This window comes from Patiria miniata, unplaced genomic scaffold, assembly GCF_015706575.1.
Source record: "Patiria miniata isolate m_02_andy unplaced genomic scaffold, ASM1570657v1 HiC_scaffold_24, whole genome shotgun sequence".
NCBI lineage: Eukaryota > Metazoa > Echinodermata > Asteroidea > Valvatida > Asterinidae > Patiria > Patiria miniata.
Genome location: NW_024037063.1, coordinates 1,996,042 through 2,015,617, shown reverse-complemented (window position 1 = coordinate 2,015,617; position 19,576 = coordinate 1,996,042). Strand labels below are relative to the sequence as shown.

Here is a 19,576-nt window from a genome sequence, read left to right as displayed (position 1 = left end):
TGCGAAGTATTTAGCAGACGGGGTTGAAGTTTGGTTTGAATGGGGCACATCGTGAAATGAAAGGGGCCATGTAAAGTACATGTATCAGGTTTTTGTTCGTTGTTTAGATCTGTATACACGTAATACTAATCTCCATCGTTGTACACTAGTAAAAAGTCAATAAGGGAACCTGCATATATTACGAATTGGTGAATAAAGCTAAGCAAATTAAAATTCATAAGGACAACGTGCATTGGTGAAACGAACATTAATACCTACAAATACAAGTACTATAGAAATATTTACACAATAAATTAAAGCATTTTTTACACAACTTCATTTTAAACATTTAAAGCATGATTTGGATTCGGGCTCCACTTTTATTATTGTATTCAAGATTTAAAGGTTGAGAATTGGGGCGTAGGTAGGTTGGGATGGGGTGTACTTGTACAATTCATGTCCCCCCCTTTTTTTTGGGATCCACCCAGTCTCAGTGGGTACTGGGATATTTGGTGTTCTGAGTGCGGATGGGATAATGGGGAAGGGGTGTCAATGTTCCTGTTTTCTGATCCCATCAAGTCTAAGTGCGTATAGGGTATACAGGGTGAGTAAAAAAACGAAACCCATGGTGGCAGGACCAATTTTTGAATGAAGTTTTGCCTGTCGCACTTTCAAATCTAGGATATGAAAGCCCAGTCATTAAGCTTTCTTATAGTACAAGAATCATTGAAATCACTCATGTACTTTTCCAGTTTTAAAACACCGTTTTGTTGTGATCCGTGGACGGAACTTCAAAACGGTGTTTGTGTTCAAAATGTCGTAACTTGAAAAGTACATGAGTGATTTGAATGATTCCTGTTCTAAAAGAAAGCTTAATGACTGGGCTGTCATATCCTAGATTTTGAAAGTGCTGCAGGCAAAACTTCATTCAAATATTGGTCCTGCCAGTTAGGTTTCTTTTTTTGTTGTTGACTTACCCTGTATGAAGGTATGAAGTTTAGGTATGTCACTTTCCAGACTCACTCGCTATATCAAAGACAAGAGGCTATTGGGCAGTTTGACACCACGTGACTTTAAGAGACAACAGCCATCATATTGATAACACACTGGATTCCGACCGTTCATTTCAAACTCCCCGGTCACGTAATGTAGTACAGCCGCAATTCTCAAGCATTTTTAAGTCAGTATTCTCGTACGACAAAAGAGAAAGAGAGGGGGAGGGGGGGGGGGCGGGTCTGCCACATTTTTCAAGTGAATACGGGGTGCTGTATTAACGAAGGCGTTTTTACGGTTTGCAGATATAAATCCTAGATTACTGATATACATGTATATAAGTTTACGAGTTGATGCAGTCGATTATTACATTAAAACAAAAGATTAACAATACTTGTGCGATTGAATTGAAGTTACTTAATGTAGCAACACACGTGACATACAAATGTACATGTATTTACTGTTTGTACAATGTACAAAGAAAATGACCTCGTTAGAGCGCCCTCACGCTCATTCAAGCAGACCTATAATGCGTATCATGCGGCCATCTTAGACTCTTTTTTTAAATTCAGTAACACTGATTGCTCAAAAGGGTCACTCACGCATATCCCAGGAAAAACAAAGGCATTGCCCTCAAAGATGGCTGCTACGCATAAGCTCTATTGAGGAAAACCAGGAGGGGGCGGGGCTTGAAGTCTCTCAGACCAATTTTTTGCATCATTAAATGCATTTAGAATTTGGTGGAAGGTCGCTGGCAAGGATATAACAGTGCATGGCAAGGGGGAAGTGAGATCAGAAATTTCCCACCTTTATTCTCAGAAAGTCAGCCTGTGTTCCTGTGCACATGAGATTATATCCTTGGGGAATACCCTGCCTGGGCCCCAAAATGTTACTACAACAGGAAGGAAACACGCATGCGTCGGGTGAATCAACCAACGAAATTGCGGTCTTGGACTCAGATTGGATGTAGAATCTGTTTCCCTAAAATGTATGCAGCTTCCATGCGAGCGCGGTCAATCTGCAAACAGGGCGCTTGCCCGGGAAGGGCTAATCCGCTCCACAGAATCTTGTGAAGGAAGTACGGATGGCATTCTGGGTAACCTGACCTTCGCTGCAGCTAGCGCGCGCTACTTATGGGTGCACACCGGTGAACAGGCCAAAACCCATCCGCCGAGCTCATGAAAACAAGTTATACCCTAAAAATATTCTGTAGTAGAGAGTTCTGAGAGCCATAAAATTGATGAGATATGGCAATGAACCTCTGGCCCGGACTTGGGGCTTCTAATTCTGAGCATTTGAATGCAATTGGGCTCGAAAGTGGCGCTATTTTGCCATGTTGTGGAGGGATCGTTTTTCAAGATGGCTACTTTTCTGCTTCGGGGAAAATAGGGGTCGTCTTCTTTTGGTGAGAATATCTCGAAAAGTCAATGGTCAACCCATAAAAAATGAAAAGAAAATGAACGATGACATGATGAACATCATTTTTCTGTGCAGATTAAATACCTGTGAGAGTTCTGAGTACTTTAAAAAAGAATTTTGAAGTATGGGCATTTAGCACTGGTGTCTATGGGCATTTTAATACAGGATTACACCTTTACGGTGGTGACCAGTATTTGTGAAGCGCGCCCTCTTTGGAAGAAACAGATGATGGTAAATTGTACGGGAGTGCCCTTTATATACATGTACATTGTAGTTTTTGTATTTGTTGTATTAATTTTTTTCTGCAACAGTTTCCGTTGATTTTCAAAACAATTGTGTCGTATATCACGATGAATTATTTGACGCAATTTCAATTCAATGCAATGCGTTTTTCTTGAGTTATCGTCTCCACAAAGAGTGCTGTATTTATGCTCCATAAAAAGTGACTTGAATTCGGATTGAATTTTTCGCGATTTGTTCACTGTACTTCTTTAAATCATATTAAGTTTAGTTTGCAAGGGTTCCCGTCGATTTTCAAAATATTTGTGTCCTATAGCCCGAACAATTATCGGACGAAATTTCAATTCAGTGCAATGTGTTTTTGTTGAGTTATCGTCTCCACAAAGTGCGGGTTTTTTTTTGTTCATTTAAAGCCGACTTCGTTTGGGCAGATCGTGATCCGCGTTGACAGAAGTCTTTACGGTGGTGACCAGTATTTGTGTAGGGCGCCCTCTTTTGCAAGAAATTGATGTTGGTAATATGTACGGGAGTGCCCTTATGCACTGTAGTTTTTGTTTTTGTTGTATTTATTTTATTCTTTAAGGGTTTCTGTCGAATCTCAAATGTATTGTGTTGTATATCACGATCAATAATTGGACGCAATTTCAATTCAGTGCAATGTGTTTTTCTTGAGTTATCGTCTCCACAAAGAGTATTTTATTTATGTTCCATTAAAAGTGACTTGAATTATTTCGCGATTAGTACACTGTATTTCGTTAAATCATATTAAATTTAGTTTCCAAGGGTTCTCGTCGATTTTCAAAACGTTTGTGTCCTATATCCCTAACAATTATCGGACGAAATTTCAATTCAGTGCAATGTGTTTTTCTTGAGTTGTCGTCTCCACAACGTGTGTTTTATTTTTGTTCAATTAAAGCAGACTTCGTTTGGGCAGATCGTGATCCGCGTTAAAAGTCTTTACGGTGGTGACCAGTATTTGTGTAGCGCGCCCTCTTTTGGAAGGAATTGATGTTGGTAAAATGTACAGAATGATGTGCCCTTACACATGCAGTGTAGTGTTGTTTTTGTTGTGTTAATTTTTTTCTTTAACGGTTTCTGTTGATTTTCAAAAAGAATGAGTTTCATATCACGATCAATTATTGGACGCAATTTCAATTCAATGCAATGTGTTTTTCTTAAGTTATCGTCTCCACAAAGAGTGCTTTATTTTCGTTCCATTAAAAGTGACTTGAATTCGGATTGATTATTTCGCGAGTAGTACACTGTATTTTATTAAGGGTTTCCGTACATTTTCAAATTTTGGTGTCCCATATCAAGAACATTATTATTGGACCAAATTTCAATCCAGTGTGTTTTTCTTGAGTTATCGTCTCCACAAAGTGTGTTATAATTTTGTTCACTTAAAGCCGACTTCGTATGGGCAGATCGTGATCCGCGTTGACAGAAGTCTTTACGGGTGCACACCGGTAAATAGGTCAAAACCCATCCGCCGAGCTCATCAATAAAAGTTATACCTTCAAAATATTCTATATTAGAGAGTTCTGAGAGCCATACAATTTGGGAATTGAAGAGATATGGCAATGAACCTCGCGCGGTTATCCCAAAAAGACGAAGCTGTGATGCTTTCATCCGGAATGCGACCGTCTTCCATCCCGAGAGGTCCCTTCACAGAGCAAGACAGTTCACCTTCTGTGAGAAAAATCCACCCTCAATGATTTGACTTTATTGAGTAACAGCACAGAGTTGACGGAAGACCCCCGCCCTTAAACGTAGCACGAGTTACCGTGGAATTGCCTATAACTGGAAGGTTTTATAAGGACTTTAGAATAGCGTACAGTTCTAGTTTTTAATAGTTATTTTTAAACAGCAACAAAATAAAAATCTCACCGCTTCTCCTGTAGTATTTCAAGTTCTCTTCGTTGGTTGCAACGATCGTGTCATCGCACAATTCACACTGTCTGGCAGTTTTGGTATAACTGAAGTATCTGCAGTAGTCATCCTTGAGGCAGGCCGCGGCACACCTCAGGCGAGATCCGTGCTGGCTTGACCGAATCACTCGATATTTGACGGGGCTGTTGTACCGTGAAACAGCCGTGAAATCCGAAGATGTCACGGTAGGGGGGTTAGAAACCGCTCCAATATGGGCCACGCAAACGGCCAATACAGCCGAACACCAAACAACCTGGCCTATATGCCATCGCTGATACATGGGGGAATTCATGTCGTTTCGTTGGCTCAGTTGTAAATGCATCGCGTATAACTATTTCGAAACTGTTTCAGAAGACTAGTGCGCCATGAGGCCAAATGGAAACGACGTACGATCGTATGCTACATGCACGAAATGATCAATTTGCGTAAGGGCGAGCAATAAACGAAAGAGTTGACTTATCGATCGCCTATTCACAATGGTGACGGCCAACAAGAAACGGACGATCATTGTAGGTCAGAATTTGGTCATTTAATTTACGCAAGACTAAGAAAGCAATTATACTGCGTTGCCGGTGCCCAGCCTTCTTTCATACGTTTTGGCAAACTAATGAACTTGTTGCGGCTTGCACGGCTCAACGAGTAACGTTTACAGGCGTTGTCACTGCAAGGGCGGATCCAGAACACAATTTTTTGGGGGGCCAAATTTTTTTTGGATCCCCCAAAAAGTGGGTCCAAAAAATTACGGCGTGGGGTTCGGCGTGGATTCTAGATGCTCTGTGGTGTGATCTGAGGCAATTTCTGACCACTTTAACCAATGTTTCTTTGAGGAAAAGATGGTGGTGTACTCATTGCCTGCCTTTATTGCGATGTCACATAAAAAAAAAAAAACCTGGTCTCGTTTTTGTGGGGGCCATGGCCCCCTTTGGCCCCCCCCCCCCTGGATCCGCCCTTGTGTCACTGCTAAAAAAGGAAATCAACCATAATCTTGAAACTATTGCATGTCCTGAAACTAAGCATATAGATATACATATATATTGAAAACTGAGAAAAGGTGGACAATCTTGAAAACAAATGGAGGGCGAAATAAAACAAGTTATCTTACATTCGACTTCAAGTTTAATTTGCCTTTTTCCATGTTGTTCTCGTATAACTTGAAATAACTGACTTCTAATGAGAGATATCGGCAGTGTATTTGACAAGCATAATACAAAGCCATTTATCACGTACTACGTACACTATAATGATGAGAAGTTTTCAGGAGTAAAAGGGTAGGTACGGGCCATATGCGCTGATATTGAGCTGCTGCAGAAGTGGTCTCGTGGCCTGATGGACATGGGTAATAACCGTAAAGCGCTTTGACACCTTTGGTCTAGGGGGCTATATAAAGCACCACATTAGTATTATTATTATTATTATTATTATTCAAGATATAATTAGTTAGATGCAATGCACTTTATCTCGTCAGTTGAGGCCATCTATCTGGCTAGACCTTGGATGATCAGTCACACTTCATTTACTTCTAAATTAGCTCTACACTGAATCCGTTAAAGGCTGTCTCTATGGTTACTTCGAAACATCACACTGAATTTTGTATTAAATACAAACGGTTCCAGGGACGTATCTGGCATTCAGGAAACGCTATTTTTTCTTTTAAGAAACAATAACATGCCTTGTAAGTGTTAAAACATATGGCATATTAAAAAGCAAGCACATACGTGTACAGTGGTAATGCAAATAATATGATGACAATCAACATGAAAGAAGCCTTCAATTCGATGTGGGAAAGTTAATTCGTCCCTTTTTATACCACGGGAATTTTTTTCTTCAATTCGTGCATAACATTGATCCTATCCGTTGCCGTTGTTTAAAGTAATATTAAGCCCTTTACATGATAAATCAATCTCGCTCTAAAACTGTTCTGATTTCCGGGGAGATTTGCATTTGTGGTGAATTTGTAAGGCTTGTTTTTACATTAAGTCCTGACAATACGATTATCTCTTATAGAATTTATATATTCACACAAAAATATTAATCAAATTTTAATCAAAATATCAAAGACTTCTTGTTAAGAGTCGGTATTTACAGAGAATAAGTATTTGCGTTTTGTTCTATAACAGAGCTACTCTCAACGTTGAATTCGCTTGACTCACTCATTGACAATGTAATTAGTCTGACTAATAGCATCCAATCACTTCAAACCTCATGCTACGATGCAAAACCCATGCAGTGGGGTGAATGCGCAGGATTCTGGTGCGCAAAGCAAACGGGAAACGAGCGGCTACCAGCGTGTTCCTGTCCGAGTTACCAGGAAACTGTTCAAAAAAATAAGAATGGTGTTCATGTTGTACAAGTTCGGATAGTTTCATTATGGCGTAAACAATATTAAAGCAAACGAGTTTTACATTTTTGTTGGGGTATTGAACATTCATATACCTTTATTGGTGTGGCATCAGTCACGTGATGCCAGGACTGGGCGTCGTTGCTGTACGTCACTTGGTACTCCGTCACCCATTGGTCGTTATCTTCGCGCCCCTGGGTGATCAAACCAGTGATGGTGACTATGCCATTGAAGTCAACCTGTATCCATGGACTGAGATCACCACTGTCTTCGACCCAGGCTCCAGCGTATCCTGTTCAACAAAGTAACTTACATTTCTTACTGTATAACCCTATTGCAAGATATCTGGCTCGAATCTGAAATCCGAGCGAGAACTATATTTACACAATCTTTGCCGACAATCTTTTTGTCCGAACCAACGCTAGGCGACGTTGGACTAGCGTATAGTGGGCTATTTTGGACCGTCCTCGTTGACGGCATCGTCCGATTATTGATGTCCGCATGTTGCTATCAGTACACAGGCGCATGGGCATCGCGGGGGGGGGGGCGCTTGCCCGCCCCCAAGGGCGGATCCAGAACACAATTTTTGGGGGGGACCCAAAAAAATGTAAAAATTTTTTTGATTGTAGATGCTCTGTGGTGCGATCCGAGGCAATTTCTGACCACTTTAACCAATGTTTTTTTGAGGAAAAGATGGTGGTGTACTCATTGCCTGCCTTTATTGCGATGTCACATAAAAAAAAAAATTGGTTTCGTTTTTTTTTTTGGGGGGGGGGGGGGCATGGCCCCCTTTGGCCCCCCCCCCCCTGGATCCGCCCTTGCCCGCCCCCCGGAAAAAAATAATTTGATTGGCGGGGGGGGGGGGGGTAGCGCGCAATTGTTACCCTGCCCACGCTCAGAAATGATACATTTAGAATATGTTGAAAAAGTTTAGAATTTTTGGGGGAAAATGTGCTTTGCCACCCCCCCCTGAAAAAAATCATGGCGACGCCCATGCACAGGCGTAACTAATTCGAATCAACCACACGTCGAGCAGTCAATGGTACAATTAAACAAGAGCCTTGTTTTAAATAGCTGTAAAAAGTATAACATGTTTAATCTCAAATAGAAATGCTTACCTTTAGTGTTCAGTCTCGCCCTGGGTGGGGCATGATCAGCGCGGTTATCCCAAAAAGACGAAGCTGTGATGCTTTCATCCGGGATGCGACCATCTTCCATCCCGAGAGGTCCCTCAACAGAGCAAGAAAAGTCACCTGAGGAAAATGTGCGATCGTTCCGAGAACAGGTTTTATACCAATGACCATTTTAATAAAAGAAAACAAAAATATAAAGGGTCTATTTGCCACGACTCCTGAACTGTAGCAAGAAAATGATCTTAGGATACATATAGAGATACATGTTTGCAAATTAAGGCCTTTAAAATACACGTATAAAACATTTTCCCTCGCAGTTCTAGTTTTCAATTTTTTTTTTTTTTTAAAACTGCCACAAAAATAAAAAGTCTCACCGCTTCTCCTGTAGTATTTCAACTTCTCTTCGTTGGTTGCAACGATCGAGTCATCGCTCAATTCACACCGTCTGGTATCTTTGGTGTAACTGAAGTAGCTGCAGTTTACTTCATTGAGGCAGGCCGCGGCACACCCCAGGCGAGATCCGCGCTGGCTTGACCGAATCACTCGATATTTAACGGTGCTGTTGAATTGTGATTCAGCCGTGAAACGCGAAGATGTCACGGTAGGGGGGTTAGAGGCAGCTCCACCCTGGACCACAAAAACGGCCAATAGAGCAAAACACCAAATAACATAGTCATGCCATAGCTGACAAATTGACAGATTCATGGCGTCTTTCCTGCACAACAGCATAGTGGTATATACTGACACGAACTTCCGAACAGTGCTGCATGGCAGCGACCGACGATCCTAAGGCCAAAAAAAAAAAAAGATCGGTCTCTGGTCAGACCGAAGTTCGGAATTGATGCGGCGACGCGGGTTTTTTTTTTTGGTGGCTTTTTTTTCAAGCTTGGATTGTACAGACAAGGTGGGTACTATTTTGCTTTTTTGGTGTCCTTATTATACATTGGTGTCCTCCATAATTTGCCTTGGTGCCCTTTGTCATTTGCTTTGGTGCAATTTCCCCATTTCTTGGTGCTCCTTGGTACAAACATTTGAGGAGGTGCGGCAATAGAGGGCGCTGTTGTAGCTTCCGTGTTAATTTGAACCAAAAAAAAAGGTTGACGAGCATGATTAAAATCGACGCGCGCGCTGACCAGAGACCGATTTTTTTTGGGCCTAACATAGAGATGACTTATTTAATGCCTCTTAAGGCCAAAAAAAAATCTCCGGTTTCTGGTATGGAGCTTGCCCCAAAAAGTGGTGCGGCGACTCGGCTTTTTTTTTTTTTTTACCCGACTTTTTTGCTTCATTAATGTCGGCTGATGACTGCAAATGGTGCCCGACTAAACGTAGTACAAATAGGCCTATATGGGATTGGGAGTCCAGAGAGGCCACATAAAGCTTATTCTCGACCATAACTCCATCTAAAAACACGTTAAAATGTGCAGCAGCAGGATTCCAGTCAAACCAGTGAGTTTGGCGGTTTTGAGACATCATCTTTCATTGATAAAAAAACTTTTTCATTTTGCCGACGCGCATGGCTACAGCGACGCGCGCGCATACCAGAAACCGGAGACTTTTTTTTTTGGCCTAATTGGTTCAGACATGCCTGCTGTCAGTAATGGACCCACGGGTTGCACTTTTGAACATCATTGTGTCGATCTACCTGGTTATGTACAGAGAAAACAAAACAATAGCGTGAGAGGCAGTCACGTTTCATCTGACTTGAGCCAGTCCTCTGCTGCTCAGTTAAACGCACGAACGGTAATTAGGCAAACAAACTGTGCAGTCAAAATTAAATTGAGACCTCAAAATGTAGATTTTTAACCCTTATTGAATAGGACAAGGTAAAAGTAAAAAAAAAAATAGATTGATCATTAGGTTAATCTTTTTGCCTTCAAACGCTGTTCATTTTAGAAAAAAATATTCAGCGTACTTAGGAAGGTGTAGTTCCTTTTTTTTTCCTTTTTCAAGAAATACGCATTAGCTATATAGTGGCAACGAGACTTGACCAGAAACTCGCGTGATAAGTGATTTTTTATATATTTTTTTATAGAGTTTTTGGTATACAGTGCACGTACATACGTGCGCATGCGCGCTGAATATGATTGGGTTGTACTGTAGTTGAAATGTTAGAGGGGAATTTCTGAGAAGCCTTTTGGACGACAGCCCACCCCTTCCGATTGAGAGGAGCGGTGTTTTCTTATCAAGATTGGTCAACAAGTAACTTAAATTTGAAGAAAGGGTGGGCGGCATCTGACTCTAGAGGGCGCTGTCACACTCAACCCCAAACGTTTTAAACTTACACAAAATCCACGGCAAATTTCACTTTTAAGTGAACTCTTTAAATATTTGAGAATGTTCTTTTAATTATTGCCTTCTATTCGGTTTGCAATTGAGGCATGGTCCAGTGAGCACACTATCTATAACAATAAGATACAACCAGCTTATAGATACAATGCAATTATTATCTTGCAAGTCAAGAGAAACTGGTCGGACTTTCTCGAAATAATCACTTCAGTTTTCCTCTTTCATAAAAGGCAGCATTCAAGCATACTTCCCCAAATTATAAAAATGAAAGGGGGCGTTCCGGTGTTTTTGTTCAGGATCATAATATTTCCCCAAAACTAATTCTTTTCATTTGTTAAACACCACGTTTTCAAACAATTAAAATGGTCTAGATCAAGGCCTTTAAATACTGTGGAACGTTGCTAGTGCCTATTTTTTTTTTCTTTTTTAAATGCTAACGTTAAAATAAAGTCACCAATAACAACTAAAATAGAATATAATATTAATTAAAATAGTATGACGCTAATCAACGTGAAATAACCCGACCTTCTGACAATAACTTCCCCTAATCTAAAAAAAAAAAAAAAATCTTATTGATAACACAGGTCAACTTCTTTTGGTAAGAGTTATACATACCTTTAATCTGATTAATTTGCAGTGTCGGAGGTAAACCTCATCATTATAAAGGATACAAATCACTGGCTTACATTGTCTCAATTGTCGTGGAAATTTAAATGAATGTGGATGATTTTGTTTTATAAAATCGGGTTTTTTTCTCTACACGCATCCGAAATAAACGTTCCAAACATCCATCGTAAAAGTTAGTGTCAATAAAATTCACGAAATGGTAACGTTTAAAGGGCCCATGTTATAGAATTTGTTTTAATGTAACCCTTTTTAATGCAATTCATTTTATGCAATCTTTTTAATGCAGCTTTATGTCCCATTTTTCTTTATTTCCAAGCTGTCTTGAAGCCTCTTTGGTTTTGGTTTTGCTGCTCATCCATATTCATGAGCAAAACTGTGATGTCATTCAATGCTATATCTGCTCCATCATCAAAAGTTTCCAGATTTGTGGAGGTTTTGCCGTTCTATTTTTTTTTTTGATTTGATGATATACATTACTGTATTTTACTTGAAAGTAAGTCTGTGAACAAAATGTACGCAGAAACGTTTTTCAATAACCAAAAACTCAGTTGCACTTTTTGAACAGAAAACCCCTAAAACCGAAGAGTGTGTACCTAGCAACAGCGGCCTTAGTGGTCAGAAAAAACATTGAATATTGGAAACGGTTAAAAAACAAAAGTGGTGTTTACAAAAAATGTTAATTGAAAAGGGATGTCTCATAATTTGTATACATTTGGAGGGAGGGATATTTGCACAACGTAAGTCCCAAAAAAAAAAGTCTCCGGTTTCTGGTATGGAGCTTGCCCAAAAAGTGGTGCGGCGACGCGGCTTTTTTTTTTAACCTGTTTTTTTTTTTGCTTCTTAATGTCGGCGGATGACTGCAAAATGGTGCCCGACTAAACTTAGTGCAAATCAAGGGCGGATCCAGGGGGGGGGGCAAAGGGGGCCATGGCCCCCCCCCCCCCCCCCAAAAAAACGAAACCAATTTTTTTTTTTTTATGTAACATCGCAATAAAGGCAGGCAATGAGTACACCACCATCTTTTCCTAAAAAAACATTGATTAAAGTGGACAGAAATTGCCTCAGATCGCACCACAGAGCATCTAGAATCCAAAAAATTTCGGGGCCCTTAAACGGGCCCCGAACCCCACGCCGTAATTTTTTTTTACCCACTTTTTTGGGGGACCAAATTTTTTTTTGCCCCCCCCCCAAAAAATTGTGTTCTGGATCCGCCCTTGGTGCAAATATATGGGAGTCCAGAGAGGCCACATAAAGCTTATTCTCGATCATAACCCCATCTAAAAACACGTTAAAATTGTGCAGCAGCAGGATTCCAGTCAAACCAGTGAGTTTGGTGGTTTTGAGACATCATCTTTCATTGAAAAAAAAAACTTTTCCATTTTGCCGACGCGCATGGCTACGGCGACGCGCACGCATACCAGAAACCGGAGACTTATTTTTGTTGGCCTAAGTTACAGTGTAAACTTCATGTCGTGAACCCTTTAACCAATTCTAAATCATAGTGTTTACAAACATAAACATTTTCTTTTTATTCTTAAAGACAATGCTCATCGTTAACGTGATCCATTGAATTCACTGGACTGATTCGTCGACAGTGTTAACTTGTCTGTCTAATAGCATCCAATCACTTCAAACCTCATGCTGCAATGCCTGAACCACGCAGTGGGGTGAATGCGCAGAATTCTGGTGCGCAAGGCAACCGGCAGGCGATTAGTTACCGGGATGCTCTTGTCCTTGTTACCATGGAACTGTGAACAAAAAGAACATAGGAAAGGTATTCATTTTTGAAAGGCTCGAATTTAAATATCATTAGTAAGCATTGATAGCATTGTCGGCTTGTTGTTCAGTACTGAATAAACCAACCTTTATTGGTGTGCCGTCTGCATCAGCCACGTGATCCCACGACAGAGCGTCATCACTGTACGTCACTTGGTACTCCGTCACCCATTGGGTGAATCCGGGGTCACCACGCCCCTGAGTGATCAAACTGGTTATGGTAACTGGTCTATTGAAGTCAACCTGTATCCATGGACTAGTGACATCAGCAGTGTCACTGCTCCAGGCTCCAGCGTATCCTGTTCAACGAAATAAATGACATTTTTTTTCTAAACTGAACTTAACGGTGTAATCTGGAGCGAGAACTATGTTTAAGCACAGTCCGACTATCTTCGCTCGAAGTACCGCTAGTCGAGCACATTGGACGAGTGTACAGTCCACTACTCGCGGCAAGTTTGCGAGGTCGGTCGCATCGCTCGTTACGATAGCCGCTCGCATCACAATGCGCAACAGGGAGTCAGGAGCCACACGTTTCATGAAGTTGACCGGCATTACTCCGACTTAACGGTCGCAAGTAGCTCGTACTTACTTGACCATATTTCCATCCAAGATATGTACATATGTTCAATAATAAGCCACTTTATTATTATATTATTATACAAAACTATGACAAAGCAAACCAATTTTCGTGGTGTTAAGAAATACAAAGCAGGGATGGAGGGGACCCGCAGAATCTAGAACTGCGAGGTCCCTGTAGTACGCAGGCATTATTAAGCCACAATGTCACGTATCTAAAACTAGTACACCAATAGTCCTCGATAAACTTGCTCGATTGAGTTGGAGCATGGTGCAATAAAAAATAAAAAAGGGCCTTCCAATTAAAGGGCTGTACTATGCTCCAATCCAAAATGCCCACCTTGAATGTTAAGTCTGGCCCTGGATGGGGCATGGTCAGCGCTGTAGAATGACGAAGCTGTGATGCTCTCATTCAAAATGCGACCGTCTTCCATCCCGAGCGGTGCCTCCACAGAGCAAGAAACGTCAACTAAGGAAAAATGTGCGATCGTTCTGAGAAGAGGTTTTATACCAATGCCCCTTTAAATAATACATTTTGTTGTCTTTTTCCCAAGACTCAGTGACTATGTAACTCCGTGATCTTAGGATGCTAAGATAAAAACAATTTCCATCGCAGTTCTAGTTTCTTATATTTTTGTTTTGTTTTAAACAGCAACAAAAAAAGTCTCACCGCTTCTCCTGTAGTATTTCAAGTTCTCTTCGTTGGTTGCAACGATCGAGTCATCGCACAATTCACACTGTCTGCTGTCTGTGGTATAACTGAAGTAGCTGCAGTTTACTTGCTTGAGGCAGGCCGCGGCACACCTCAGGCGAGATCCGCGCTGGCTTGACCGAATCACTCGATATTTGACAGGACTGTTGAACTGTGAGGCAGCCGTGAATTCCAAAGATGTCACGGTAGGGAGATTAGAGGCAGCTTCGCTCTGGATCACGCAAATGGCGAATAGAGCAAAGTACCAAACAGCACTGGCTATATGCCATAGCTGACATATGGGAAAATTCATGCCGTTTCGTTTAATAATGTTCAGCTGTAAGTTGCGTGCACATTTCGAAACTTTGATAAGACTGTGCCGTCAACGGCCAACGACGTACGATTGCATACCACACGAGATGGAATTTAATTTGTGTCGGCCTCGACACGGTCAGTGCGCCAGTTGGCTTATCGATCTCCAATTCCTAACAATAAACGGATGGTTTTCAGGTCAGAATCTGTTCTTTAGAACTTTACGCCAGGCTAAAGAAAGTAAATGCTGCGCGCTGCCCAGCCTTCTTTCATACGTGAATTGGCAAACGTCTTGATTTAATACTGCGTGCGTGTGCACGGGTCCAAGATCTAAACGTATACCGCTTTTGTCACTGCTTGACAAAAAGAAATCAATTACGTCTTGAAACTTTGAAGGCATAATTATCTGAATATATTCAGTTTTATTAAATTCACTCACTAATTATCTCTACCCACATTCTAAATATACGCTTCAAACGTCCATCGTTATAGTGTCAATGAAATTCACGAAATGGTATTATATCTAGTTTAAATCCAGTATCTACAAGCATAAACATTATTTTTCTTTTGTAGTTAAAGCCTATATAATAAGCTTTATTAGATTAATAAGCCATTTGCGAATTGAATTCGAGTAACGTTCCCTGAGTGGCTTGCGAGAATGCTTGGCACATTTTAACTTTGGATTCTCCAGACCAAAGAGACTGTAATTTGCTATATGACGTGATTCGGGGCAAGCCTTACGCTAGCAACCCCCAGCTCCGGAATAGTCTGGTGTATTTGTGCCAAGTATTGGTGCTGAGCGTCTCTTACGTAACTGTGCAAGAGCTTGCCCCAAACCCTGTGATATAGCAACAGTGTCTTTGGTCTGGAGAATTCAAAGTTAAACGTGCCAAGCATTCAAATGTAACTCGCAAAGGGTATAGGTTATTCGCAAATGGCTAATTCGCTCGACTGATTCATCGACAATGTAAATAGTCTGACTAATAGCAGCCAATCACTTCAAACCTCATGCTGCAATGTTCGTTCCAATCAGTGGGGTGAATGCGCAGGATTCTGGTGTGCAAGGCAAACGGCAACCGAGTAGTTACCAGCGTGTTCCTATCTGTGTTACCAGGGAACTGTAAACAAAACGAACATAGGTGGTATTCATCATATATAGGTTCGAAAATAAATATTATCAGTTAATAGCATTGATAACAATGGCGTATAATGATAGTTAGCGTACAACTTTTCAGAGTGTTGAATAACTCTACCTTTATTGGTGTGCCGTCTGCATCAGTCACGTGATACCAGGACTGAGCGTCATTGCTGTACGTCACTTGGTACTCGGTCACCCATTGGTCGAGATCTCCGCGCCCCTGGGTGATCAAACCAGTGATGGTGACTGTGCCATTGAAGTCAACCTGTATCCATGGACTGACATTATCCAAGTTGGCATGACACCAGGCTGCAGCGTATCCTGTTAAAAAAATAGGTTAAGAGCGTAAAAAAATACAAAGTAGACATGCACAATCCTTGTATCTTTTGTTTAACCTGGTTCTTAGTCAAGACGATCCTAACGTCTCAAAAATATATCATTGGTCAAATATTACCGTCGCAATCAAACGACGCAGCAAAGTTCACCCTCGTATTATGAGTGTATATTAGCCTCTAGAATATACTGGATAATGCGCCTGACATTGAAATTCTAAAATACAAGCCTTGAATTGATGAACTCAAAATTATTCCGAACTGTTGACAAGCGTGACAGGTATTTTGTTGGTAAATAAGAGCCATGTTACACCCGGATATACCCGAGTTATCGCGAACATATCTGAGTTTCTACGACATGTATTCGGCAAGCTTCGGACATTTTCGGAAATGATCAGGATCCGGCCCGTTTTTGTCACCTACCGTGGCGCCTAATAACATTTGTAAGAACAGTCATCTTTTCGTCTGTAATCCAGACTAGATCAATCCGGTGGTATTAACGTTTTCACATGAATATAAAACAGATCCACACTGTGTAGCCATCCTAGCCTGAGCTGGTTCCGGGCCCCTACATTATCGATTTTAAGAGGGGCCGGAACCAGTCTATACTGTGAGAACTGACTGGGAGGCTTTTGAGTTGCCCGGTGGCAGCCATTGACCTCCATCAGAAAGTCTGTCTACATGGAGTTCAAAAGTGACAGCAAACACATCGGCCATTTTCAATTGTTTGGGTCACGTTTAAGACAGCGTGCGCATGTTCAAAATGACGAAAGAGAGAGAGAAAAAAAATTCAACCAATTTGCTGCCCCCAAGAGTCTCAAAGTCTCCCATTTTGCAGTGTTGAGCCTTAAATAATTGGACATCTGTAATTAATCCATAACTAAGGGTTGGCTGATTTTCTTTCCAGTCGATATCTCATTCCAAAGACAATATTAATTTAGAAAACATATATATCGAATGGAACATTACCATGATTTTCAGAGGAACACGAAAATAGCATGCATTTTTGTCCATGAGAAGAAAGCTTACTTTCAGTATTGAGCCGAGCCCTAGCGGGTCCGTGAGTTGTTTGTCTTCCATCGTAAACAGACGACGCTGTTATACGATCATCAGGGATGCGTTTATCCTCCATCCCAAGCGGTCCCTCCACGGAACAAGCTTTAAAAGATAAATAAAATAGGCATATCAAGAAAAAGTGAAAAAGAAATTGCACCGAAGTTCAAACACATCTAATTTCTTGCTTATCGCCAAAAAATGAAATAAATGTGCTTAGGCGGTTTTAAACACTCTGTTTAAGACCGGTTGGAGTCTGGATGCTGATAATTACCCGAGCCGAACGCGAGCTTAAACATAATATTTAATACCGACCAAGCACATATTTATTCCCATTCATAAATACATTTTCGATTAAAAAAAAAATCTAACTTTTCGGTCCAAAAGTCAAAACAAGTCAAACAACTTAAAATCTCCAACGATTTTGTTCAACAATTACACTTCATGTTTTTCGAAACACCCCTCTAGTTAAATAAGGGAGTGTCCATGTCGCGAGTAAGTCGTAAATAACTCCTTTTTACGGAGATTGGAGCGCGCGATGTCGCGCAGAATGCAGCTGTGGCGGTGCGTTGTGAATTTAGGACTATGAAATACTGACTCACAGGTATAGTATTGCGCATGCCTGCGTGAGGATTGTGAACGTTCAACCAATAAAATGGTAAAAGGCACTGGATTTCATAGGAGTCCAAATTTCATGTGACACTGGAAAAGTGTTTAAGACCATCCAGCCGGTCTTTATTATCCGGTTAAGACCGGCTACGTGACGTGCACTTGACCAATTGGAATGGGTAAACTGTCTTGAATATCATTGATGTTGGTTTTGATTTTCTTATCTTTATCTGCGGAAAGAAAAGGGATGACTACACTGCAACAGCGATCTGGAACAGACATCTTCTCTCTTTCTGTTGCTTAATTATTGAAACGTCAGGGAGGGGGCCAGAGCTGGCCAGAGTTGGCCCTCCGCGTCTCGGAAGGAGGGGGGGGGGGGTGTTGCATTGGGGTACTCACCAGGGCAGTTCAGCCATTGCTTTATCTCCTCAGCATCGCTGCTGATCATAAAGGTGTCATAGTACGTCACCTCGTAAGGTCTGTACGGTACGAAGGTGCTGAAGCCACCCATTCCGATCTCCGTACACTTACACGGGTCCACGGCTTGAATCAACCAGCGGTAGCGGCTCGTCTCTGGGTCAGGCTCCTGGTTAATGGTGCACGGCATTGCTTGGACATGGAAGAGCATGCAAAAACCTTATTTTTTTAACAGTCTTTAAGAAGCGTATGGATTCCAAAAATTACATTCAACCTCCCTCAAGGAAGACAGAATCCTCAGTTTTTCTGCGTTACAAACGTTCATTTTTAATGAGCCTTATCAGTCCAGATGAAGCCAAATATTTGTAAACCTAAATGAACAATCACCCCACTCAATTTAACGTCAACAGACAATATTAAGGTGGAGTTGAGAAGGATACACTGCAAAAACTGTGGTGTTAATTTAACACCATTCGGTATCTATATAGGACAACACCAGTAAAATTTAACACCAGATGGTCCTATATAGATACCAATGGTGTAAATTGAACACTGCAGTTTTTGCAGTGTATATGGTCTATTTTGAATGGATATACATGAGTACACCTTTCGTTGAAAATTAAAACATCAGAACATCATACTTGCAATTATATATACGTAGTACATAATACAACATAGAAAGCACTCAGAGAGCGCCAATCTCCACCAACTGGCTAAACAATTCCCTGCCATATTGTCAGTACACCCAAAAGAAATACTCGCATTAACGCTGGGGAAGAATCCTTAACAAAAATCCTAGAATCAGACCCAGATCCGGATCACTTCCAAAATCTAATCGATTTGTACTTGTACGAATTCGAAGGACCACCCCTATTCCCCCCCCCCTGCAAATCCGTCCATAACTTATCTTGTTAATAGACAAACCAACCAACCAACCAACCAACAAAATCCGATGAAAACATAACCTGGCGGAGGTAAGAAGTCCAATAATTCATGAAGAGTAATATTTTTTCATTACGAAAATTCAACTTAGTTTCTTCCATTTTGTAATGCGTTGGCCTACAAACAAGGATGAGCCATTAAAATATTCAGTAGAGCACATACCAAAAAAAGATATCTTGTCCGAGAATTTGTCTATATTTAACCATTTTAAATATTTGTCCATACCTTTAGTTTCCTTTGCAAGCAGAACGATGAAAAAACACGCAGAAAGGATCCAAAATATAAACATTCCTCCCGTAAGGCCTTCCATTGCTCTAAACAAGCGAGCCTGACGAAAACACAAAAATGGCTACCAGTTCTCGTTGGGCAGCGCCCATTGAATGACATCAGTGCCGCTCAAACTGTCGCTTTTAATGTCCCTTCAACGTCTCTGATAAACAAGCAGTTTCCATGGAAACTTTTTGTCTGGTAGCAACACAACCTGACTTTTGGATGAACTTGCTATTAAATGTACGCATGCTTTGGTCCTTTATTCATTACTTTGTTATTACTGAGCACAAAAAAAGGTAATTAGTCACTTTTTGCTTCATTAAGCACAACCCCGGCGTTGGGTCCATCAAATTAAAGTGCTTGAATGTCGCAGTTTATTTCTCGTCAGGTATAGCTTTGAAATAATGAAGTAAATGCTGTCCTTGGGGCGCCTAATGGACAGAGAAATTAGTTATGAAAAAAAAAAATATGATGAACATGGATAGACATAACGTCTGGCTCCAGTGATACTAA

At 41.0% G+C, this 19,576-nt stretch overlaps 1 protein-coding gene across 1 annotated transcript; it reads right to left on the bottom strand.

The window, feature by feature from the left end:
- Positions 1 to 5,674: 5,674 nt before the first annotated feature.
- LOC119731795 lies at positions 5,675 to 18,041 on the bottom strand. The gene is made up of 13 exons (XM_038205068.1): positions 17,834 to 18,041; positions 16,802 to 16,930; positions 15,556 to 15,761; positions 15,284 to 15,420; positions 14,645 to 14,658; positions 13,970 to 14,374; positions 13,640 to 13,768; positions 12,811 to 13,022; positions 12,561 to 12,695; positions 8,406 to 8,817; positions 8,017 to 8,151; positions 6,994 to 7,190; positions 5,675 to 6,872 (listed from the first exon to the last, which is right to left on the bottom strand). The coding sequence occupies exons 1-13, from the start codon at positions 18,039 to 18,041 to the stop codon at positions 6,735 to 6,737; spliced, it is 2,457 nt and encodes an 818-aa protein (XP_038060996.1). The 3' UTR covers positions 5,675 to 6,734.
- Between the last annotated feature and the right edge of the window lie 1,535 nt (positions 18,042 to 19,576).